Source organism: Dasypus novemcinctus, chromosome 2 (assembly GCF_030445035.2).
Source record: "Dasypus novemcinctus isolate mDasNov1 chromosome 2, mDasNov1.1.hap2, whole genome shotgun sequence".
Taxonomy (NCBI): Eukaryota; Metazoa; Chordata; class Mammalia; order Cingulata; family Dasypodidae; genus Dasypus; species Dasypus novemcinctus.
Window position 1 is genome coordinate 91,138,043 of NC_080674.1, and position 26,573 is coordinate 91,164,615.

General features: G+C 36.1%; 1 protein-coding gene and 1 long non-coding RNA gene across 45 annotated transcripts in view; one reads left to right on the top strand and one right to left on the bottom strand.

Annotated features, from left to right (window-relative positions):
* Window positions 1-26,573, bottom strand: part of MEF2C (myocyte enhancer factor 2C) — a 150,089-nt gene that overhangs the window by 9,738 nt on the left and 113,778 nt on the right. For 22 of the 44 annotated variants that reach the window (XM_071208969.1, XM_071208934.1, XM_058275751.2 and 19 more), the window contains exons 5-10: window positions 22,055-22,241; window positions 19,549-19,596; window positions 3,379-3,551; window positions 1,899-1,922; window positions 883-1,012; window positions 149-284 (exon numbers count right to left, since the gene is read on the bottom strand). In XM_071208969.1, coding sequence (XP_071065070.1) covers window positions 149-284; window positions 883-1,012; window positions 1,899-1,922; window positions 3,379-3,551; window positions 19,549-19,596; window positions 22,055-22,241 — 698 coding nt within the window. The remainder of the gene's footprint in view (window positions 1-148; window positions 285-882; window positions 1,013-1,898; window positions 1,923-3,378; window positions 3,552-19,548; window positions 19,597-22,054; window positions 22,242-26,573) is intronic. The other 22 variants (XM_012529867.4, XM_058275955.1, XM_058275935.2 and 19 more) reach the window with 1 other exon arrangement.
* Window positions 14,901-20,191, top strand: LOC131273311 (uncharacterized). The gene is made up of 2 exons (XR_009180501.2): window positions 14,901-17,886; window positions 19,477-20,191. It is a non-coding gene; the product is annotated as an uncharacterized lncRNA (long non-coding RNA).

Below are 26,573 nucleotides of genomic sequence, written 5' to 3' on the forward strand. Positions count from 1 at the left end.
TTATTACAGAGTTTCCCGTAGAAGGTACTGATCTTATAATTACTTTCAGATATTGATAAGTATGTAAATTAAAGCACATATTTAGATACTGCCACTTATTTTAAAATGCCTTGTAAAATTACATTGTAAAAGAAATCATACTGCTTACCCCAATTGACTGAGGGCGGACGGTGGCATGTTATGTAGGTGTTGCTGTTGCCAGCCAGTTACTGACCCCAGGTGAAGAGCGCTGGCCGTGTTAAAGCCAGAGAGAGAGGATAGGTCTGCGCTGCTCAGGGAGTACTCTGGATGAAAAAATACACAATGAAGGAACATTGTTAATTTGGAAATTACCAAATGGCAAATAGATTAAACGTTTTCAATTTCTAAAATACTGTATTAGTATGATTTTTAATTGTTTTAAGTTTTCTTTTTATTTTGGAGGGGGGAAAGGGAGTAAAACATCAGGGACAATTTCAACTTAAAAGGAATACTTTATAGCAAAAATAAGTATCCTGTGCAACCTTCTAAGTAGTACAGCTGCATTTCTAGCTTATTAGAACTGCAGTCTTGTGTTATAATATATACATATTTGATGATGTAGAAATGTTTTTTAATTATCCTGAGAAAGTGAGCTTTCTATTATACCAAAGAAATAACGGCTCAATTTCCTGGAAACTGTTCTATTTTAAACTCAGGCTGGGTTAGTGAAATTTGTAGTCACTTAAGGAAAAAAAGATGTGGATATACTTTGTGTTAGTCAGGCATCGGGAATGGTGTAGTGCTGTGGGCACCACAGGTACTAAATAAAGCTTCCTAATAGACTAAAAAGATAATTGTTTCATCTGGCCTTTTAATATAAAGGATCTAATTTTCTATTTTGCACACGAGGAAGCTACTCACCGGTACCATATGTTGTTGAAATGGCTGATGGATATCCTCCCATTCCTTGTCCTGGTAAAGTAGGAGTTGCTACGGAAACCACTGGGGTAGCCAATGACTGAGCAGACTGGGAGTTATTTATCCTTTGATTCTTTGAAGTAAATAAAAAGATATTATTGACTGATTTTTAAAAAAAGTTTAAAATATTAGATTTCAGTATTAGTTTTGCACATAAAGAGATAACTGGTACAAATCTCATTAAATTAATCATTTAACATGTGTCTCTATGAACTCTGCCAACCCTATCATTTACAATCCTTCAAGAGACCAGTTGTTGCCATAGAAACCCATTACATCAGTATCTCCTAGGCAACTGAACTAGTAACAAGTACCATAGCTTTATTACGGGTAAAAAACAGACTATGTTGAAAACTGATGAAATATGTATACTGTACTTCCATTGTTTCAGTTTTTATTCAAATGCAAATTTTAAAAAAATTAAAATTAACCATGGTGGATTTTATGTTCAGTGCTATATACAGCAGGGAGCAGATGGGTGGAGGTTCCTGCTATATTTTGACCAGCAGGTGGTGCTCTCACCACTTTTTTTTCAGCTTACGCTGAACTTCCCTCCAACTAGATGGCAAAGCTACTGTTTATATTTAACTCCTTACAGCAAGGAGATTAAAGATCCACATAAACTTAACAATCATTAGACTTTAATTACTAGAGAAAAGAAATATCTTTATAGTTTTAAATAACTGAAGAAATTAATTTTTGTATTAAAATTTCACTGTAAAAAAGTGCTAAAATATTGAAAACATGGCTTTCACTTACGGAGGCTGAGCCAGAAAAATAAACCTGACATTCTTTTCACCTGTGATTTACGGTAGAAGATAATGATACTTAAACATTTAGCAATACTGAAACACTTTGGTAACTTCCAAAATTTTTCAATTTTACAGAGTTACCACCTCAACTTAGCTTTAGATTTTTCCTTGCATGTGCAATTTAAGGGAAGAGCTCTCACCACTTACCAAAAGCAGGTCGACATCCTCAGACTGAGAGCATGGGGAAGGAGTTTTATTGATTAGTGTATGTAAACATTTATAATTGGGCAAACTCTTTTAAAAAAGGAAAAACATCTGAAAGGCACAATACTTTTAACAGTTTTAAACCCCAGACTATAAAGATAAACTCTGTACAAAGGTATTCTTTGTTTCCTTTAATGAGCTGTTTGTCTCAAATATGAAGACCATCTATCAAGTTTCAGCACAGGTCAGTGTCTCAACATTCATTATTTCACCACCACATTTTGAAAAGAAGATTGTACTTGGAAACCGCACTTGCTGGAGGAGGGGGGAGCCGCACCTGGCAGCCAAAGAGACCTGACTACTCACAGAATCGCTGGGAAAGCATCAGTGTTAAGGGACCTAGAATAAATCTCCTGAGAGAGAGTTTTCCATGGCCCACACTGCTTGGCTGTAGCCCTATGGGAGGTTTTATTTATTAGATCTAGTCTTTTCCGAAGGGAACGTTGCATATTATGTGATTTTTTTGGTTGATATTCAAAATTAATCTGCACTGTGCCATAATAAACTAATCAGCTTGCAGGACTGTTTTTACCCTGAAGCTTGCCACAGAGCACAAAAAGAAAAAAGAAATGTGTTTGCAGAATGATCTAAATTTGTCTACTGAATCTTAGTTTTAAGTGTTCTCTCTCTCAAGCAAAGCTAATTTGGAGAACACTGATGTGTCTTTGTTGCTGAATTTGATCCTACAATAGTATCTGAATCTTAGGCATGCAGACCTAGTAGAAATGAAAACGAGAGGGCACAGGGATATTAAATATGTATTTCTATTTTATACCTCTACTTTTTTCTTAGAGGGACCCACATCTCTTTTTGATGTAAAATATAAGACTGTTCTCAAAATATTTGGGATTTTTTTAAACATTCTGCTTTTGAGAGATAGCTATATCCACTAAGTATATATATATATGGAAAGATTAATCGAGACAGTACCTAAGGTATGTGATATATTAAACATCATTGCAATGCACCTGAAAAAGGAATAGCCAATTAATAGGAGACAGTGCATTTAGAAATTCTGGAAAATATTTTTCATTTCCAGCACGTTGAAGGCAATTTTGTAAGTCTGTTATATATTGAGCATCATTCCATGGAGTCTGATCCTACCATTGGTCAAACCATTTGAGCAGAGTAATAGATAATGCTTCTTTCTAATTATACATCGGAGACCTTAAAAGGAAATGTTTTCTTTGTCTCAGAATACCAGTCCTATAGTGGAGTTTACTGGATGTTGGTTCTTTTTTTTCCATGGGAAAGGAAAATGCAAACCAGTTTACAGAAATAATAGCCACACAGAAGAAGGGCTCTAGAACTGATGTGTTAATTTTCTGGAAGAACTTAAGTAGCTCATACAGTTAGACAAAAAAGAGAGCAAAACATCTAAAAAACATTATAAGCATTTATTTAAAATGTAGTTTTGCATTACCACTGATGGCATCGTATTCTTGCTGCCTGGTGGAATAAGAACTCGGAGATCTGGTTTACGGTTATTCATTCCTAAGTTCATGGGGGGAGGAGATTTTGCTTGCATATTCTTGTTCAAGTTACCAGGTGAGACCAGCAGACCTGGTGAGTTTCGGGGATTACCATACCCGTTCCCTGTTAAAAACAAAACAGTGGAAGCATTCAAGAAGAAATCTAGACTCAGATATGTTTCTAGAGAACACACTACACGTAATTAAAAACAAAAGCTTAACAAGAGAAGACATACAACAAACATACATTGAAAGACCATAGGGTGATTGATTTAACCTCCGTGTGATGAGTAACCAAATCCATTAATTACTTAGTATCCTCCTGAAGGAAGATTAAAAATTTTTGATGAGAGAAGAGCTAAAATACATCGACAAGCCCGGCAATCAGCATATACTTTTTACATAATAAAAAAAAAGTAAGAAAGAAAAAACCAGACAGTTGCTCAGGGTCTAAGAAAAGCACAGAATTGGTTCTGCACTTTAATTGACTAGCATAGCAGAGGCCTGGCAGGCGTGACTCACTCTTTCAGTTTACTGGTTTGGGTTTGACTTTGTGTGGCTGTGTGTCCTTAGATGAAGAAAGGGCATATCATCAAGACTGTAATTTCTAGGACATGCAGGAAGAGGGGAAGCTCCTTTCCTTGAGTGAATTCTTCCTGTGATTTTCCTTCAGTCGGGTTTGCCCTCCTCACTAACTTGAGTGTTTAACCCTTAAAGCCTTGCTTTCCTACTCGCGCAGAATTTCAAAAATCAGGACTCCTTTTCAGGAGCTGAGATGAAGTGATGGTGCCTCCAGTGAAGTGCTGACTCACCAAGGTACAGCAACAGCCATGTAATGAGTAAGAGTGAAAATGTCTTCTTTGGTCTAATGTTTAGCCCCCTACTGACAGAAAAATGGATTCTGAAGGTCTGTATTTCTCATATTTCAAAATACACTGCTCCATGAGAAAGAGACCTACCGGGGGAGCTGATCTAAAATACAACCTGAGCTGGAATGAGAGTGACTCAAAGTCATCGGCTGGCTTCCTCCACTGCCTCTGTTTGGAGAATAAAAGAAACCAACTACTAGGTTCAACAAATCTTGCCAGAACACTAGACAGTTGTTTTCCAAGGCTCTCTAAAGGAGATAGTTTAACTTCATTGTTATTATCATCATTATCATTATCACAAAACACAAGTATCTAATTACCCCGGACGAATGAGACTGCGTGCTACCCAGTGGGGATGCGAAGGCAAAGCCAGGCTCCCCAGGTCCTGCAAGCCTTTTGTGGCACTCCACTGTATACACACGTGTAAAAGGTGCAGCCCCATTCAAGACACCTAGGGCCCACAGAATGACCCAGCTGAAGGGTTACTGAGTTCCTAGGAGGGAAGCGATAATCCAATAAAGATTCACAATAGAGGCAGGAATCGATGTGGGTCCTGAAAAAGGAGAGCAGACAGGAGGACACACTAGGCTTCTGGCTTGTGACTGGGTAAAGGGAAAGGGCTGATGGAGAAATTTATGGAGCATGGTCTGGGACACTTTGAGGAGCCTGGTTAGAAGAGAACCCATGAAAATGGAGGGTTGACAGAGGTCCCGGAGGTCAGGCCATGGAGGAGACCTTGAACTGCAGGCTAAAATGTCTTGGCTTCATAGATGGTGGACATTCAGAACCATGACGCTTTCAGAGCACAGGTATAACACAGGCCTGTAACTGATCCTTGGCATACCCGGAATCGGGAAGGTCTGGTGGTACAGAGACCTGTCTGGAGACTACTGTGATGGTGCCAGATACAAGCAATGAGGAACTGGGATGGCAAAGCACAGGTATATTTCAGGATAGATTGTCAGGAGCATCTTTTGAATTAGAATATATTTGAGGCACACTGCAAAAATCACATTTGTTCTCCATATCCCATTCATTTACGGTCTCATTTTATGCATGAATAAACAGGCTGACTATACAACAAATAACTACAAGATTAAATCTGTCAGTTGGGTTATGCATAAAATTCTCCTGGTTATTGAAAAAAAAATTCCAAAAAATAAAGGGTACATCGTGTGTCTAGTACACAGTAGTGACTTAAGAAATGTTGGTTCAACGTGAATATAAATTATTCTTCTATAATAAAGCACCATGAAAATTAAATTCTCTAAAACAAGTTAAATATGGCTAAAGCCAAAATTTTTCTTTTACAGTTAATTTGGACAATTTTCTGTGGCAAAAATTATTACACAAAACAAATATATGCACACCTTTGCTTACTAAGAGATATATAAAACAAAGAATATGCTTGCTCGGAAAATGCTTGGCAAAAAGGAATACTCAGATGAGTTTTGTATTTAATGTGTCTTACTAAATCATTATTGTTAGTATGCTAGGCTCTTACTTTAATTAATACATTTTATAGGATAAAAAAAGGATGAGAAAACCTAGGCAAAATTTGCACTATACTTTCCTGTCAGCTGAGGTTCAGACTGACACACTGAAAGCATGTCACTTATCTATTAAGCCTGTGTGAGATCTGGTTTAAATAAACAATTAAATGGAAAATTAGCTGGGTAATTTCAAAAGAAGGGGAAAAAAAAGTCAGTTAAGCAGTGCAATGAAGCTTGACTAGATCAGAAGAAACTAAAACCCCAGCTCGGTAGATGCCGATACTGGTTTGCATGAAGGAGTTATTTTGCTAAAAGGAAGTAAAACCGCTTCGTGAAATGTGTTGTCCTATGATATGACAAGCACTGGGCCAGTGTGTGAAAATGGAAACGCTTCACAGAGGCTCAGTGAAAGGGTCTTTTTTTTTTTTTTTTTTTTAAACATTTTCTACAGTAAACTTTCTGAGAAATTCCAACAAAGCCTATGTCTTTTTGCCCGCATTTTAAACAATGATTTTGGGCAGCAGCAGCAGACAGAGAAAAAAGTAAACACACAGGATAGTTCTGCACCCAATAAATACTTCGAAACTGAAAAACTGATTTAAAAAGAGCATTCTATTTCTCTCCCGGAATATTTCTTGTTATTTGAAAATTATGCCATTTTAGAAGATTAGTCACATATTTCAAGGTGTTTACATAGTGAATGTAAAATATTTTGAACCATGATGACATTTCTTAAATTCATATTTTTAGAGCATGGAGTTATTTTTAAGAACAAACAAATGCTGCCTTTTACCGGTGAATTTCTGCTGTTTTTAGCATATTGTGCCAGCTAGCATTTTGGAGCCGTATAATAACCATTTCTGTTTCCAGCCACCAAATTGTTATTCTTTTGGCATAATATAGATTCAGGAATGCAAGACTGTGGATCCTAAACCAGTGATATAGAAACCTATCATTTGAAAATCAATGATGAATACATGCATGTGGTTTACTGCTAAGAAGAGTCTGCATTTAAACCAGCTCAGAAACCGTAGCCTCCTCCTCACTCAGAAGCCTGTGGCCTGCGCTGAGGCTGTTGTCCCACCTTAAGAGAAGTTCACCAAAGAGAAGGGACTCAGTCAAACTCGGGGGTGGCAGGGGTGGCGGAGGCGAGGGGCAAACACCACCCCTCAACAGCCTTCTAGCATACAGATTAAACCTTTCTTCATGCTAGGTTTTAAAATTACCCTCCGCTTGGACAATTATCAATTTAGATGTGACTGTATGCAGATGTCACATTCCCCTGACCACTTAAAAGCACAAAAATTATATGGCATGAGTGAATGGATTTCCTGATTATAGATTATAAGAAAATGAAGAACAGACCAACTTTAGAGTGAGTTTGTTTTATAGTTTCATTTGATTAAAAATATTGTTTCACACACCCAAAAAAACAATTTAAGTATTCATGAAACAATCTGTATAAAGGATAATGGATTCAACCTCTACTGGTTGCAAGTCTCTAAACACTCATATTAAAATTAGTGTAAATACACAGAACTTGAAATGTGCTGCTAGGAGAAAAATACGCTTTTTTTCTCCCCAGTTTTAACTTGCAAATACTTCTGCTTCTTTTATTGACTCTTATTTTAAGAAGCTGTAAATTCAAAGAACATATTCCTGGCTTAAGATGTCCTGAGGAGGACACTTACCCTGTCTCACAGAGCTCAGTTGCGCATGGAGCTCTCCTTGAGCCCAATGTTCTAAAACTTTCTCTTAAATGGATATTTAGACATTACGAGTCTTTTCACTTGTTTTTTAAGAGTTTTTTTCTGGAACTGTCAATTATATATATGAGTACATACAACTAATAAACATAAAACAGAAACTAGTCCCTGTGGACCAAGGCCAATTTTTTTTTATTGGCCCAATCTTTTTTTTCAATCTCCCACACCTTGTCATCTTTGACTCTTCTCTCCCTCTTTTTCACCTCCATATCCAATCAGATACAAAACCTTGCTAATCTTTCTTCAACAACACATCTTGGCTGTATCTTCTTCCATCTCTTTTGTCACATCCTAGTTTAGGTTTCATCACCCTTTGACTAGGATTTTTAATAACTTCATATCTGGTCTCTAGCTAAAGGGTTCTTTCCCAGGCCTTAAGATGGGCTTTAGGAAGGCTGTGAGCGCCTTACAGCTGTATGCAAGCTTTTGTGTGTATGCGTGATGTTAAATCTAATGTATATTCCCAACACTTAATGCTGGAAAATGGAAAGTACACTGTACAGGGGAAAAGTCCCATTTTCTTAGGGAAATGCCACAGAAAGCATCCTAAACTGCCACTTCCATTATATCCTTTTTTCAAATATTGCTTAACACTCTTGGGTCAGCACCCTGCCTGGTTCTCAACTTGACTGTCTACAATTTGACTCTGACTTAATTTCCAAAGACCATAGTCAGGTTCTAGCAATTCCATAACTGGGGAGTGTTCTTTCTCCCCTCTAATTCAAACTCATCTTTTAAGGATCAAAGTTTTAACTCTTTATGAACCTTTTCAGACAATTTTAGCCCATGATGAACTCACTCTGCTTTAAACTCATTCTGCAATCTGAGGCAGTGATCTCTCAATAAAGCACTAGTTCTATAAATGTTTCAGTACTCATGAAACAGATATGTAGAGTATGTTTTAAAAAATGAGGAATTATTCTGGAATGACACTGAAAGTTAAGTTACTGAAGGAGATGGAGATGAGAACTGAAAATGTATTGAGTCACTTGCTAATTTTACACACTGAGGGGCTCTCCTCTTAAAGCTACTTGTGAGATTTTCTATTTCAGGTAATGATTGTATGGTGATGCCCAAGTATGCCATTGAGACAAACTGCTTATCAACCATATAATGTAAAAATTGGGAAATCATGCAAGTGCCTACCTGCTAAATTTGTTTATAGAGAGTTCATTGAAACTTCTTTTTCACCTGTTCCACAGTTAATCATTTCATAACACATTACCTTGGCTAACTGCAAGTGGTAGAAGCAAACAAAGTAAAAATTTTCCCTAATGAAAAAGAAAACTTCAAAGGGACACTTAATCTTTTCTTCTACCATGACCAGTGACCACAGGTTGTCTCTACATCAAGATGAATTTCCATAACAATTTGCTCATACAGAACTTCCTACTACAAGATGAGCTGCATGATTTCCTAGGAAAAAGAAAGGTAGGAGGGTGGCAATTGGGGGTGAATAGGATTTCATTAGATGGTTCAGAGAAGGAGACTTCCTGGAGAGAAAGAATGCATGACACAGAGATCTCAGAGTTGTGTGTATATGAGGACGAGCATTTCTGTGAAGATTACATACTGGGTGTTTAAGAACATGAAGTTTTCAGAGGTTGGAAGAGTAGACATGGATAACATGAGGGCCTCCTAAATCATGTTAAATTTATACTATAGACTTTATACTAAACTTTAAAACTAAACTTTATATTACAAAAAATGAGCACCAAAGATAGCTCATTTTAACCCAATGTAAGGAAAATTTAAAAAGTGATCATGGCAAAGACAGATTAAAGGGAGTTAGACTGTTATTAGAGAAGCTAGTTAGGACGCTTCTGTGATAATCCCCTGAGCCTTGAGGTCTGAGGGAAGCAGCAGGAATGGAATGATTTACAAGGAAGTCAGGAAGTAAGGACAAAGGAGGATGAAGCTAACACATCCAGGTTTCTGGTTATGAGGTCTCTGTTAAAGTCCCTCTAGCCCTATTGAATCCTAGTTTTATCTCTGCTATGTAATGATTTCATTACTGTGAAAGAAGCATAAAAGTAAGCTGAATCTGAGACTCTCAGACACTCTTCTGAGGTGGCGATCACCAACATGACTGTGCAAGAATATTAATAACAAACACTTTATATACTGTTAGTTACCAATGTTCACATTAAGAACACGAAGCATATTCACTAAGTGTCCAGAGTAGTACCAGGCACCTGCTGAATGCTAGGTAAACATGTGCTATTATAGATGGGTATAAGCACTTTTAATCCTCACAAGGACAACCTTATAAGAGGCTAACAGTATTCCTCAGTTACATAAAGAGAAAACTGAAGAACAGAGAGGTCAAGTAATCTGCCCAACATCAAATCAAATGGCTAACACTGGTGGAGCCATGATTTTGGTACAATAGTGCAGGAAAAGTTCCAGAGACACATTACATGGTCAACTTGAGCATCTAAATAGCAGTTCATGTTCAGAAGTCCCTGAATTTATATAAAGAGGCAAAGAATGGTGATTTTCCAAGTCACATTGCTGGTCTCCTGGATAAGTAAATATTTATTAATAGTTAATATTGGGTTGGGTTGGTTACATTCAATACCAGAGCAAATTTTTTTTTTTTTTTTGGTGTGCAATTTTGAGTTGATAATTAAATATATCTTAAAAAAATTTTTTTTTTTAGGAGGTACCAAGTATTGAACATAGGACCTCATATACGGGAAGCAAGCATTCAACCATTGGGCTATATCCTGCTCTCCAATGAGAGCTGGTTTTTTTGTTTGTTTGTTTATTTGTTTTTAGGAGGTACTGGGGAAGGAATCCGGGATCTCATACATGGGAAGCAGGCATTCAACCACTTGAGCTACATCCACTCCCTAAAGATAATTTTAAAGGTAGATTTTGTAATATTTTAGTCAATGATCTCCTCTATAATAGACTCAGAGGGCAAAAATGCTTACTTAACTACTGTCAATTTAAGTGGTTCTATCAGAACCACTAAACATGAAAGTGAAATGTTTAGTATTTTACACTGTCTGCTATTATCTGTGATCTGGAAAACAATTTTTAATATATAGATGTATTAAGTTGCTTTATTAATTTTTTAACAGTATCTGATTTTTGAGAATTTGGAGCAAACAGTCACAGGAAAACATTAAGTTGGAACGTGTAGCTGAACCTCTGATGGTAGTGATTGTTTCCTTTTATTTCAGCAAAATATTTTACTACTTTTTTCTTTACCAGAACAATTTAGAAAACATTTGCAACATACTATCTTTTTAAAACAGAGATGTCACATACATAATAATAATGCTCACAGCTATCAATTTCACGTTTGACTTTTTAAATGCTTTTATAATTAGAAGTTAGTTTCTAATATCTGGACATGGTTTTGTGTCTCAAATGAACATGTCTTTTCACAGGAAATTCCCTCAGACTGTGTGCATAAACTTGCTCATACAATCCACTACTCTGCTAAAATATTTTTTTAGAGGAAAAATATTATGATTTTCTGGACTGCCCTATACTTATTCTGCCCTAAATGCCTGGAACCTCATTAAAAGCTGTAGGAACTCTATATTATTCAGATGTTGTGAATCACCCTGAATTTTTTTTTTTTTTTCTTTCTTCTGAGGGAAAGGAGATCTTTTCTTGGGATGGTTTCAAGGGAAAAGGCAACCACAAAACACTTGAGGGTCAGAAATCTGGGAATGATGAAAATTTCAATATGCCTAATGTAGAAGGAGAGCAAATCAAATTTCTGATTCTTATCCTGCTCAAGAGTCCTGATTAGAGATTCTTAAACATGAAACGAAGTCTCCACTCTTTATGGGGTTTTCTTAGGGAAATAATAATATAATAATATGATAATATAATATTAGACTGTGAAGAAACCCCTGTGAAACCTCAGTGACTGGTGTGGTATGTTCTTAGAAACACACCCCGAGCACACATCAAAGCCAAGGCTATTCTTGGCCGTACCAGTTAGAGGGCAGCAGACATTCTAAAAAGAGACTTGTCTTTTCTGCCTGACCATGCCACCTAGATCCTGAACCACAGTTCCATGAATTTCATATCTAGCCTACTTCTCCGGCATGTTTCTTGGACTATGTTTGGTTTTGTGAACTTTTATAAAAGTAACAGCATCTGCCATTTAGATACTGGACTTAAAACATACCTCACATAGTATAACCTCTGGATTTTGAGGTAGACATGAACAATTTTTAACTTATTACATTTTTTCTTCCCAAAGACTGAGAGTCTGTGTCATGAAGTGTGTTTGTGCTGGCACATTTCTCTTTCATTTGTTCTCAGTCATGCGAATTAGGCATTATCGTCCTGATTTTTGACTGATTAGGAAACTGAGGCTCAGGGAACTTCTGTGATTTGTTTAAGGTCACCCTGTCAGTAAGTGGGAGAGCTTTGATTTGAATCCAAAACGCAATCTGCTTCCACTATATTATTACAAAAGCCAGATGTTTCAGATTTAGAATGCATCCTTGTATTTCTCCCTCTCTCAGAATAAAGGATCCATTTGCAAATAAGGAAGAAATGGACAATCTGATCTTTTCAGTGCTTTAAGGCTCTCAAACCATGTTCTGCTTTGGGTACTGATTTACCAAAGGGGTAGTTTTAATTGCATCATGAAAATGATATTGAACTTCCCTATCTTTAAAAAATTCCACCTAACAATGAATGATAGATTTATGACTCATGTAATCGTTCACTCTTGTGATTTTTGGGCTGTCTCTTTGCCAAAAGTGTGGGGGTGTCTTCATTATTGACACAATCGTTCATTCTTTCAATCATTTCTATAAACAAAAATATTGAGACAGTATAAATTAGAGAGAAGGTTGACAGCAAAGAAAGAATAATTACTTGTGGTTTTAACATTTACACAACTGCTGCAAACACATCAGAAGTTCATAATGTTCAAAGTGAAATGTGTTGCACTGCGCCGTTCTGCTCTCACTTTCTGCCCCAGATTTGTCAATGTATCTGCTTTCCTCCCAACCTGGCAGGCCAGGGGGCCACAGTGGACATCTCTGTGAAGTCTGCTAGCATGCTACCTGTTCACCGCACATTTAATAAGTATTATGGCAACCGTATTGGATTTTTTGGTTAGAAAATCAAAGATACAGGTCATTATAATATTAAAAATAGCTAACATTTTTTAAATAGCAGTTCCTGTATGACAGAAACTGTGCTAGATGCCCTACAATGATTGTCTCATTTAAATCTCACAACAATCTTGCAGAATAGGACTTCATAGAGTTTCCAAGGGCAATAATGTCGTTCCTAAAATAACTTACATATGCCATGCATTTTCTTTGGCTATTTTATTATTCTGAATATCTGCCTCTGAAATAGTTTCCCAAATTATTTCTTGAGTAAAAAATTCTGCTCCATGATTTTATAATTTTCTCTGAGTTGCTAAGTATTTAACTAAAGATTCCTTTATCATAATTGTTATGTAAATCAATATTATCATGCTTGAATATGTAAATTAACCATAGATTTAGATGTGCTATTATTACTGAATTATAATAACCCATATTAGTACAGCAGGTTTCCCCCCTTTCACGCTACAAATACAACGCAATCAAGTTCTTTACCACAACTGGAGGTGATAAAGGGACTTTAAGGTCAAGATAGTTTGACAGGAGGGCATAATGCCTAGTAAACTAGTTAACTGGACAATATTGAGTTCAGTTAAAATGATTAAACTGCAACAATAATAAATAAATTCAGCGGACACTTAGCATCCAATGACCACAACTATAGTAATGAATTGAAACTGTTTATCCAAAGTTTTGGTCCAATATAGTTTCCTTTAGTTTGAAGTAGCTAATGGTCTTTTAAACATGACACTGTATCACTACATACTCTTCAACTTTGAAATTCGAGTGGGACATACTATATAAGTTTAGCTGCAAAATTTTATATGACTGGCAAGGGTTTCAGCAGTAGTCTAAAAACAGCAAATTATACTCTAGCCTGACAGCCTTGAACCCCCAAGTGAGAAAGTCCCTGGTAGGTAAAAAATTGATTTCCCAAAGAGGGGCTTTTTAACCACATCCCTCATTCAGCATCTACCCTCTACTGATGCACAATTTCACGTAACTGATAATTATGAAAAGAGTTTTTCTTTCCATATTATCGCTACATAAAATCTTATGGTGATGTCAAAAATGGGGAGTAGTCAAAACTAGTAGTGCCCCCCCAAAAAAGGTTGCTAAAATAAAGAAAAAAAAACACACAACAATTTTGAATATTAAGGGCTTTAATTTAAGGATTTATTATCAGTCACAGTCTCAGTTTAAATCAATGGGATATGAAGGAAGAGATGGATTTTCACATTGCTTTACTGAATGTAATAGGAGGATAGGGGAAACAAGGGATATAATTTGTGAAATCAGAAAAATCACGACAAAAAGGGCTCTAAAATCCACTAAAACACCCTCTTGGAAGTTATAATTTGAAATTTTTATTTAGCCCCAAAATCAAACTCTCTAAGAATTAAGTCAAACCAAAGGGGTTGAAGGCAGATTTTACAATATCCTGACTTCACCTGTAACATTCCTCACCTGTCTTCTCTTTGACCTGCTTTCCCATGGCCCTAAGAGAACACAAGGTACTGCACTTTATCTGTAATTTGCAAGCTTTTGCATATGGAAAGTGGGCACTGATTCTCATGGCAGTGACTTTTTATCACTGATCATCCTACTAGAGGATTAAGTGATTTTTTTGGTCTAGATTTATAAAAATCTAGATAACCTTAGTTTTGGTTAAAAATTTCATTGTAACTTAATTTCATATATAATAATAATAAACCAAAGCTATTGGATCTTTATGCCTTGGGTCAATTTCCAGAGAGAATCTGCAAATGAATTCAGAGGTTTTATTCAGAGCAATTTAAGCAGAAAACTTTCAAAACAAGAACTATTAATCTAGGGTTTTCTTTTTCATTTGCTGCTAAATGATATTTAAAAAAATAAAATTTATCTTTATGCTGTTAAAAATAGTTTTCTTATTTAAGAGCAATTAAATGGTATCCTTCCCTCTTTTTGGAATGTTGCAGTCTGAATGTGTGTTCTGTTAGGCCAAAAAAATACGAACTCATTAAAACCAATCTTTTTAGGCTGAATTTTTAATCCCTTCACTGATTTTTCAAATCATTAAGATTTGCAGATAAGTCTTTATGTCTGGTAAGAAAGCCAGCCCAGCGATTTTTGATGCATATTCTTAAAAACAAATACTTGCAAAACAATGATAGTGGTACAAATAATGAAATATTCTATGACCTTTTCCTCTTCCCACTTAATCTTATTTTGAAATATGCTAATTTTTTCTTTTTTGCTGCTAGATGAATGAAAAAAATGCCATGTAAGTAAAATTTTATGATTACATGATCATAAAGCATTTGCATATGAATGGAGCCTAAACAAAATATGTGTCTTACCCCAATGTCAGTACTGAGTTCAAAGGTGCTGTTTTTTTGGCCTAAGGTCTTGTGAGATGGAGTCTTTTCAGGGTCTAGAAACTAAATTTCCTCCCTCACTGAACAGTGATTTATCCCAAGCAGTACATTACACTGGTACTATCCAGCCTCCACGTATTTAGCTGATATAAATTAAGCATTCCAGAAGTGACAATGCTTGACAACCAAACACATAAAATAGTAAACAATTAACAATCAAAATAAGGAAACAGCTGTTAGTTTCTTTTTATATAAAATTATATCTAATTTACAATAAATGCCAATTAAAATTATTAACCAATATACATAAATCTCCTTTGCCTTATTGTTAAACAGTTATGTAGATTGTAAAATTCACTTAAAATTTTCAGAGAGATGTCTAAAGCCTATTTTTTTTTGTTTTAATCATGAATCAGTAAATCCTTGAGTATATTAGGTACTGTCTACCCAGTAAAAGGCAACCATATTATTGAAGTGAAAACAAAGGATACTAATAAGATAGTGAATAATCCAATACTAGGCACGGCTGTGCCTATGCTTATTATGCTTATTTCTATTAAATCCAGTGATTAAAAAAACTCAACTGAACATGCTCTTATAATCATCAATAACCACCAAGATTAGCACAGTTTAAAAAGCTTTAATATACAGAGATATGACAAAATGTAATTTTAAAAGCAGTGATTTTTCATTTTGGTTGTTGAGAGAAAAGTATTAAGTTGTGGACGAATAGCTGTTAATTGAAACCTAGAAATGTCAATATTACTAATGTATTATAATGACTGACTGTATATTTCTCTTATTCCAAGAGTGCGACCCCATCCTGTTACTTCTTTATTATCACTTGTCTTCATTTTAAAAATTATTTTAATTTAAGCAGCGGCAAATTAAGATTGTTTTAAAAGGCGATTTACGATGTTCTGAGATACCAACCCACATTTCATCTACTGCCATATGTCAGCTCTTTAGATTTTCCACTAAGTATGTTAGAGAAGTTAGTAAAACTCAGTCTACTTCCCAGTGGTGTTCAGCCATTTATTAATAATTGGATAATTAACTAGATATTCATGATATAAAATATTCTAAGAATATATTATTTTTATGAATTACAGATCAAAGGTCTTCTATTTAAAATGACATACTTTCCTTGAAATATTCTTTCTTTTCTCTGCATCAACATAACGAAAATTTGCTTAGAATATAACCTTTTCCTTTATTCACTTAACAAACTTTCACTGCATATCAACTGTGTGCTAACTTTTGTGCCTTGAGCTGGGAATACAAGCTGAATAAGACAGTTTTCCCTTAGCTGCGTGTAGAGGAGAGAGACAGGGCCCAGACATGGCAATTACAATGCAGCGAGGTCAATATGCAGGCGCGGGTTGCTAGGAGAGCAGAGCAAGGTGTGCCACTCCTTCTAGAAGTCAGGAAGGGCTTTCTTGAGTGGCTGAACTGAATTCTGAGGGATGACAAGGAATCCTCAGCAGCACAAAGCAAGGAAGGGAGTGGAGTGCTAGGAATGGATGTTGTTTGGAGAGTGGCAACACAGTGCAGCAGTTAAGAGCACGGACTATGGAGACTACCTGAGTTCCACCTTGGGCAATTACTGAACTTCTCTGGGCCTCAGTCCTTCCATCTGTAGAAAGGAGGTACTATGAATACCCACTTAACAGGCTGTTATGAGAAGGAATGAGTTACATTTTTGTAAAGCACATAGTAAGAACAAAATAAAGGTTTGTTATTATTAGAGCTGGAGTGCAGGGATCTTGATGGGAGTGGTGGAAAGTAAGAAGGTAAGCCTGCAGAGAAGGGATGGGCCAGAGATAAGAGGTTCATGGCTAATTTTGAAAGAGCTGGCAAGTTACTGCTGGGTTTTAGGCCTGTGAATGATGATCTACAATTAGTTTACGGCTTTGAGGAAGGACAATCAGTCATGGAGAGACTGGAGCAGGATCAAATGAGAAAGAGGACCATGAATTAGGAGGCTCTGGAAACAGGAGGCTCTGGGGTGTTGGGAAGAGCCTAAAGCAGGGCAATAGGATAGGAATGGAAATAAAGGGAGTAGATATAGGAACTACAATGGAGGCAGAGTTGGTAGGATTTGGTGACTCACTGGAAGGTGGGATGGGGATGAGGGATGGAAAAGATGCTATTCTTTATGATAGAGCTGAGCTGAGAAAGAGAATGCTTATTTTTTTGGTGTTTTGGTATTTATAGGCATACAATACATGCTAAACTTACTTCCTTCCTTCACAAAACTATCCCCTTTTTACATGATGAGGTGACTTGTGATGTAGAATTAAAATTTTGAAAACAATTTGCCAAAACGGAAAAGTACTGAACTTGACTGTCGAGTCTTGCCACTTGGCCTTCTTGTTTCTAGCTATTTGAGTCCTTGAATTTCAATGACAATAATAAAAAATTGACAGCTATCTTTTGGTCATTTTGCTTTAGTTTTCTTTTCTGAAAATGCAGAGACATTCTGGCTGGCCTCGTTTCCCCCTGGTGTTATGTGACTCTCTGACATCAGCACAGATATATTCAGCTTTGACACATGATACTGACTGGCCTGAGAGTGAAGGGAAGGCAGCTGAGCTTGTGAGCAGGACATGACAGCTAAGCTCAAGACTAACTGGAATTTATAACAGGTGCTCCCTGGAACCAGAGTTAGAAAAGGTTTCATCCTCTATTTTTAAAAAGTGAGTATGCAACTATTTCACAACAATACAGAACCCGAAAATGTTATGCTCATTGCTACATGATATAATCATCGAGACAGGATATTCATTATCATCAGTGTGGGGCAGTTCAGTCTCTCTTTTCCTTGTCTTTTAGAAATGAAGATTCTCGTGCCTATGGCAGTGGTTCTGAGGTAGGAGGATGGATTAGCTAAGCTCTTAAAATTATTGTTTTTTAATTCTATGATTCTATATCCTACATGTGGCTAACTTGTATGCTTTAAAGACTGAATGTCTTCTCTGTCCCTGGAGGGCCACTAAACTTGGCACATTGTCAGGGAATTGATGATGACAGCATAACTGAACAAGCAAACACTTATTTTCAATATAGGATTCTAAAGAATTCTAGTTAGTAAGCAGTAATAAGAGGCTACTTCCATCAAAGCTGAGTTACCCATTTTTCCTCCTACATGTTTTTTGTTACTTCTAATAACTTCCATCACCACTACTGGCTGTTCCCTTAATAGCAAACAACTGTTGCAGAGAGATATTTGGTAAAACATCATAACGACTCAACTATTTTTCTTATATTATGTCTTGGTATTTACGCCAGCCCAATTCTTAGTCCCCACCATTCTAACCATAGTGTTTGGCAGATATTTGAATACCAGTAACATTAGTTTGGCTTTGAACTGGCTCAGTAATTTTGAGGCTACACATCACACAGTATTTTTTGAGGGGAAAAAACATGAACATTTGATTTTCACATCCAGCAAAAGAGTACTTTAAGTTTACTCAATTTGATTCCACCTAATTTTCAAAAGATAGATAAAATAGGAAGTTAGTGCCAATCACTCTATTTGTAAAGTATGTGCAATTCTAATAAATTTTCTTCATTATTCACTGAATTAGTGAAAAGTCAGTATCAGAAGTGAGAAGCATTATTTCCAAATGGATATATTATTAAAAAGTTTTGTATGCCAATTTTCTTTACCTTCTTTCTCATAATTAGCAGGCTTTTATATCTGAGCCTGGCAAAATATTTTAATTAGGCTTTCCATGTACTTAAACTTTTTTTTTCTGACATTTCAAACATAACCTTGTGTCATTCATTCTTGCTGTCTCTATTTTAAATGTATAGCATGTTCTAGGTGCAGAAATTACCATGGTTAGTTCTTCTGGCAATAGTGAACTGCAACTGGCATTTAAAAGTCTTGTACTGTCTTGCCTCTGCATTAAAAATGACATCAATATCTCAATAATGGCAATATTACGATTAATATGGTACCCTGGAGAAGGGTGACTATGAGACAATTAGCCACAGTGTAAGATGTTATTAATAGATGAAACATATTTAACAGGCTCTTTTTGGGATATATTACATTCATATTCTCTAAGAGTCCAATTTAATTCCCTTTTATTTTCATTAACAGTATTGTTGAATGGTTATAAGTAGCTTATGCCCTTCTTTTTTATGTATTTTCCTTTAGAAGTTTACAGGTGTTTAATACTTTGGGTGGAAAGTGACTCATATTCAATGTGAAATGATTACTAAAGGTATTCTTATGTCCAGAGGTGGTATCTCAGATGAAATTAATTTGAGGGGAGCCCTCAATTATCTGATTATGTTAACTGGTGGAAATTTTATTGAGGAAAGTTCTGGTCAATAAATAATCTTCTAAGTTGCTATTTAATTGTTCCTGCTTCAGTTAAGTGCTTTAGAAATTCTTATGGACATTTTTTGGTGCCTCTCACAGACCTATTAACTTTACTTTGTTCAAAAGACTTACAATCCTCCAATCCACCTAGAAGAAGAACCCTGAACAAGATACTGCAGAACTGAAGTCTCTGCTTACCTGCACTGGTGCCTGCACCGGATGTGAGGTCTCCACCCATCAGACCACCTATGGATTGAAGAGGAAAATTAAAAGGAGAAAGGCTAAAGGCCCACAAAACAAAATATTTTACCTTTAGCAACCATAGTGTTTTGTCCTCCCTTCAGAATCAAACAATTGTGACATATTACCTAAGCCAGATGTAATGGCTGACATTTATTCTATTGTGACATGTTGTGCTCAAACACTAAAAACGTGTATATTCAATCATTGACATTTTGCAGACTCCTTTTTTCCAAGAAAGATTGTGTTTTTAAAAATCCAGTCTTTCATTATGGATTGAACTGATATACACTTTAGGTAAATTGTATGGTTTTGAACAAAAAAAAAAGATTGGGTTGGGAGAAAATATACCAAATGTAAGATATGAATTATAGTGGTAATACTTTTAGGATGCTTTTTTATCATTTGTTACAAATGTTTCACAACCATTCATGGTATTGGTGGTGAGGTGAGGTATGAGAGCCCTGTAGTATGTTATGCATGTTTTTTATGTAACTTTTACTATATACTTATTATTTTACAATTTATGTATATTCATGTATGAGTGATATAATTCAATTATATATATATAAATGACCATTAAAAAAATCCAGTCTTTGAATGGTCTCTGCATTTTTATTATTTCCAAACCTAGTTTTTCCTAAGAGGATATTTCATAGAAAGAAAAAAGAAAGCAAGGTCTACAATATGCTGAGCTAACCATATATTTGACATTCAGATTTTTGTAAATATCTTTTTATATGATTGATTTTGTGGTATGGTAATTGTCCAGAATTTTGGTCATTTCATCAATCTATCCTCAGTGAAAAATCACATTTACTATCTGAATTTTACTGACTGATAAAATAAAACAAAGTTTTCATTGATCACAAATTTAGAAACATATGCTTATTCATTGCTAACATTGTTAATAGTTAGCAATGTTTATTTATGAGAAGATGTTTCAATAAGAGACTGAATATAAAAATTACTTTCAGTTTTTAAGAAACAAGATTTAGCAAAAAGAATAGCAATGAGAATATCATCTAGATTATTTTCTAATTTCTCTGAAGTCACACTCTATTAGATAGTTCTGGTTTTGGAATTAGAAGATGTTCATTATTTTTGAAGAAAATGCTTATTATTTCTAATCAAAGAATATTTTGAAAATAAAGTGTCAGATTTTAACAATGAGCATAAGTTCATCAAATGTGAAATTCAACTAAATTTGAGTATGATCTGAAAGGAATACATACAGCTACTGAAAATTATCATGAAAAATTTCAACTATATTCAGAGGTTGGAAGAATGGGACAATGTATTTCTTTATAGACATGCTCCAGAGTCAAGATTCATCAAGATATTTTATTTGGCTGTTTTGATGGTATGTTCTATATAAAGTATCTGTATTAAAAAGTATTATATGTTTAGTTCTTATAGTAAGGAAGATGTTTAAGTCTTTTAAAGAAACAATTCACCTACAAATAAACTGCTTTTAATATAGTTATATGCCTAAGACATATAAAAAACTTACTATGGAATGCCTTCTTAAAAATAAATGTGAATATATACTAGTTGGATGTATATGATTTAGAAATACAATGATTTTTGATGCTTTCTTTGGAAATATAAAGGAATGGTTTAGTTATATTCAATACATATTTACTTAGTTTCAACCGTGAGCCTGGAAAATTAACAGGGATATCATTCTTCCCTTTGAAAAGCTTTAAATCCAGTTGGGGAAATTGACACTTTCTCAACAAACCATATCACAATGTGTTTTTGCTTGATCTGAGTACTAAGAATGGGTGAACCTCTCCTGAGCAACGATTTCTGTTCTCTGCGACCCTGAGAATTGTAAACAGCAAGGATATTCTAGATCTCCCAGAATTGTAGAGCTAAATTTGTGGCAGGTGTGCATGTGCTTGATGTGCTCATCACTTCATTTCTGACTCAAATTTGTTTCTTTTTGACACTTAGAAATTGTTACCCTGTTGTAGGGCCTTTGTGCCATAAATCTGGGATAGGTTACTGTGAAAATAAATAATTGAACAAAGTGATGAATGTGACAAACAGTACCAATGGTCAGAATCAAGACCACAGGGGAAGTTTTCATCGAAGAGGTACTATTTTGGTAGGAGAAGAGGGAAAATGGATCCAAGGCAGGGAAGGAGCTTAAGCCAAAGCCTGGAGACAGGATATCTGATGATGTGTTTGGGATAGTACGTGGTTAAAAGATAGCCACATGAGGGAGCTGTTAACAGATAGGCTGAATGTTGATGAATATGAAAGATTTTGAAAGATATGTTGCAAGGGTTTAAGGCTTTATCATGTAGAAGACCTTGCCAGGGATGGACATTTAAGCAATGAAGGAAATAAACAGCAAACTGGAAAACCTGACATTTTGTAGGTAAAGTAGCCTTGGCATTTCCAAAAGTGGCTCCTTCCAATGATTTGTTGACACTACGTCTTCATCAGGACATACCTGTGTTACCTGCACTGGGAGGTCGATGTGTTACACCAGGAGACATACTATTCCTCTGCAGAGAAGGGTGGGCCAGTGGCAAAAGGTTGGGGTTTCCCAGTGAGCTGACGGGGTTGCTGTACACCAGACTGTTGTGGCTGGACACTGGGATGGAGACTGGCATCTCAAAGTTGGGAGGTGGAACAGCCTGCGGGAGCACGAAGAAACAAGGGTAAAAGAAAGGAATTGTTAACAGAAGCCCTCTAGTGCAGACAGCCTGTACTCTTTCAAGAAAATTTTCCAACTCCAAACTGCTTGGTGTCTAGAAGACCATTAAGAAGAGCTTGCAAGGTGTTCCGATCATAAATTGATTCTTTAATGTGCTGAGAACACTTCCTTTACAACTATTAGACAATGTTTCACTTTTGTTTAAAACAAAGCCCCATTTCATTAGACTCCATTGTCTTTGAATTCCATTCTATTAAGTTAATAATTGTTCATTTGTGATATCTGAATCTGGTGCCACAAATGACTGCAAGATCGAAGGTACATGATTCTGATGACTTAACGGGAAAAAAAGGAGGATTAAAATGCAAACCAGAGCCTTCAGCTTAACTGCTTATTGAAGCATATTTATGCAGAAGTTTAATGATATAAAATCATCTCCAGGCATATGAATAGCACATATACCTTAATTGTTATTTTTTAAAGTCTGTCCTTTGAAAGTAACTCTAAAGATAAGACATTTTAAGATACAGACGGTAACAGAGTATGTAACACCTTTTAAAATTATAGTTCAGAATTTATGTGCTTCTGCACATTTGGGGCTGTACTGCCACTGACAGGTAAGATCTGTATCTCAAAATGAGAGAGTTGGCAAATATTTAGTGAAATGAAGCTGTGTGGATGTGTAAATGGAGCAATTCAGGTTCTGACTATTGATTTTTTTTTTTTTGGTATTATTTTGGCCATTTAAGCAAAACCAGGTTTATTTTTCTGCTTGCACTAACTAGAAATTCATAATTGTAACTATCTTCCTTTTTTTAACATTACAAATTAAAATACTGTTTGAATATATTGACAGAGGACTCAGTGTCAGAGCACACAGCATTCTTAATAGGAAATGGATATATATATACAGGTAATATATCAGAAATGGAGTTTATATAGAACAATCCATCAGGGGTCCTCAAATAAACCATTGTGCAAGTTTAAATGCATACACATATGTAGCTCAAAGTCATCTTTTTTCACGATTTTTCTTTCTGGAGCCCTAACATCAATTTTCTGCTAGAGGCCAATGGGCTGGCTTGCACCACACATCTTGCTCTGCAATAAATCTGTGTTTATCCTGCTGATGATACTGTATTAGTTATGCTTCCTTATTCTCTGTTTTTCCTATTTTTATTTTCTTCCATGATCTGGACATGTCAAAATTACAAAGAGCAAATGTTTCTTAACTTTTTTCTTTTATGTTTTTGATTCTCCATTGTTTCAGGAGGAAACAAAACTGCTTGAGTTATATATTAATATAGGCATTCTTTATTAGGCTTTATCTGTTGTAAGAAGAATACAAAAATAATTTTGGAATAGACACAATGACAAAATGAAATACGAATGCCTGATAAGACATCAAAGAATGAATATTTCTCCAAATTTTTGGAGATTTTTTAAACAAAAAATGATTAGCATATATTGTAGAATAACGGCCGAAGGAGTGAATTAAATATTCAATTCCTTCACTAGAAGTTCAAATAAGAATTATTCTAACATACCTAAGGAACTGAAGTAAACTACGCTGGGTATCCTCCATTTAGCCCTCCAGGTACCCTGTCCTGCTTCACTCCACTCTGTGCCCCAGAGAATGATCCCTCTAGACTGCAGTGAGCAGGCTGTCCCTGCCCTCTGGCTTCAGCCTGGCCAAGTAAGGCATCAGCAGAAGCTCAGCAGGAGGAGAGGTCAGGTTTTTTTTTTTTTTTTTTTTTTTAACTGAAGTCACCACCTCCCTGTTGGGTTGAATGTTGGCAAAGGCTGCATTCCCCTAGTGAAGGGCACAGTTCTTTTTGGGTTGCCCTTTCCTTCATACCTAGATCTTGCTGTATTCTGGTAACTTCTCCCTCCCCTTGCTCCTTCAGGCCTAGGGGTTAAAGCTGCTTCTGGGTTGTAAGCTCTAATGAGCTTCATTATTCCTTCATGTTTTGGATGCCCATTTGTAAACAGTCCTTTTAATAAACTCTCTTCAATTAACCTTTTAAGCATGTCATCTGTTTTCCACAGGGACCTTGAACTAAACAGTAACTCTAACTAAAATAGTGGTTCTCTCCAGGAGGGACCATCTCCTTAGGGGACATACTGGAAATTTGTGGAACTATTTTTAGGTGCCACAATGATGGGGGGATGCTACTGGCATTTTACTGGGTGGGGAACCAGGTATGTTGTATATCCTATTATGTGGGACAGTTCTGCACAACAAAGAATTGTCTCTCATCCTATCCAACTTTTGAATGTTGGATACAATGAAATTTCCAGAGATGTAATTACTCTGTAGGCTGAAAGAATGGTTTATTTTGTTTTATATGGAACTTCATTAGGAATCTTTCACCAACTTGGAAAACCATGCCACAGGTTTGCCAATTCTGTTCTTTTGACTTGAGTTGTAAATACAGAACACTATTTTCTCAGCCCACTCCAGTAAAGTTTTTCCCATAACACTTCACAGAAACTGCCGTTATCACAGTCATTTATAACCTCCAGTTTGCCAAATCCAAGGGTGTCTGCTCCAGTCCAGAACTTGGGCACAGCTGATTACTCCCACGATGATAAACTTTCTTCCCTTCCAAGGCTCCACACTTTCCCTCCATCTTCAATGCTTGCTCTTTCTCAGCTTTTGCTGCTGATTCTGCCTCTTTGCCTTATTCTGTAATGGGAAGTGTCCCAGTCTTTTCTATCTCCAGTGCAGGTCTTGCCTCTGATTCCAGACTTGCATATTCAACTTCTCTATCTGGAGGTCTAACAGACATCCCCAAACCAATATATTCAACATTCAACTTTAGATCTTTCACCCCAAACTAGCTTTACCCATATCTTTCCCCATTTCAGGTTGATGACAGCTCAATCCTTTCAATTGCACAGACTAAAACCCTTAGAGCCATTCCCGAATCTTCTTTCTCCCATACTCCACACATCCAGTCCACTGGGAAATCCAATTGGCTTAACTTTCAGTTATATCTGGGCTCTAGCCACCTCTCACTCTGGTTTGAGCACCCTCATCTCTTGCCTGGATTACTGCAGTTGCCTCCTAACAGATTTACCTGCCTTTAGCCTCGCTGTCCTGTTTGCTTTCAACCTAGGAATGAGAATGATCCTTTAAAAGTACAAGTCAGATGATGACACTCCTCTGCTCAAAACCTTGAAAGGGCTCCAGTCATGTGCAGAGTAAAACCCCAAGTTTTTACAATGGCCCACAAAGCCCTGTATGTCTCAACTTCCATTTATTTCTGTTATCTCATTTCCTGTCACACACCCCCCCTTCCTACCTCATTTCCATGGCTAACTCCATCACCTCCTTCAAGTTGCTACTCAAAATTTGGCCTTTTCAAGGAAGCCCCCGACCACCTTATTAAACCTGAAACTTGCCCCGTCCCCTCCCCAGCACCTTATCCGGTGCCTGGGACAGCATACAGAGCACTCAGTCGATGGTTACTCAATGAATCAATGAATGACTCTGAGCGTGCCTGCGGCTCTCACGTTCAGTGACTTTATGTATGGGGCATGTGTCTTCTAGTCATGTCCAAGCACGCACAGTGACGTATATGCTATTTTACTATTAATTGCTTTCTTGTTTAATGTCTTCATTATGATGTAGTTAGGACATTATATTGATTTTTAATGAAATAATGCCATGTGTAGGTTATATTACCTATGATTTTCATTTCAGGATGGTAAAGCATGGATTTAAAAATATTTGTTATAAAAGGAGGGTGGGGGTTGACAACCATTGCCAGAGTGTTTTCTTTACCAGTGTCTACTTATAGGCTAGACCTCAGTATCTTGAATGTATAGATATGTACAGAGATAACGTCTTTTCTATTTAATTTCATGTTATATTGTATCTAAATACTTCTTTGGCTTTTAAGTTGTTATAAGATATAGTATGATTTCTTCTAAAATAACAAGTGCATTGTTTAGTGCAATTTAAAGATACTGTTTTATTTCAGAAAGCCATCTCCTGATGCTTGGTGTACAATAATCTCTGCTATAAAATCAACTGTCATGTTGGCCAAATAAAGCCCCTTTTGATCAAGGTGATAAAGCTCTTTTGCTACAAGAAAATGTAGAGTTTCCTTTACCTTTTATCATACAAATTGAATCATTTCCTTCAAAAGAGTCTCTGTAGGAAAATACTCGTAATACATAAGCACAGGTTTACCCATTTTTTTGCTATGTATTATTTTTTTGAGCAGGCACTGTACTGTACACTTTATATGTGTGATATGATTTAACCTCTTCAGCATCCTTTCTATGGGGATAAAATTCTTCC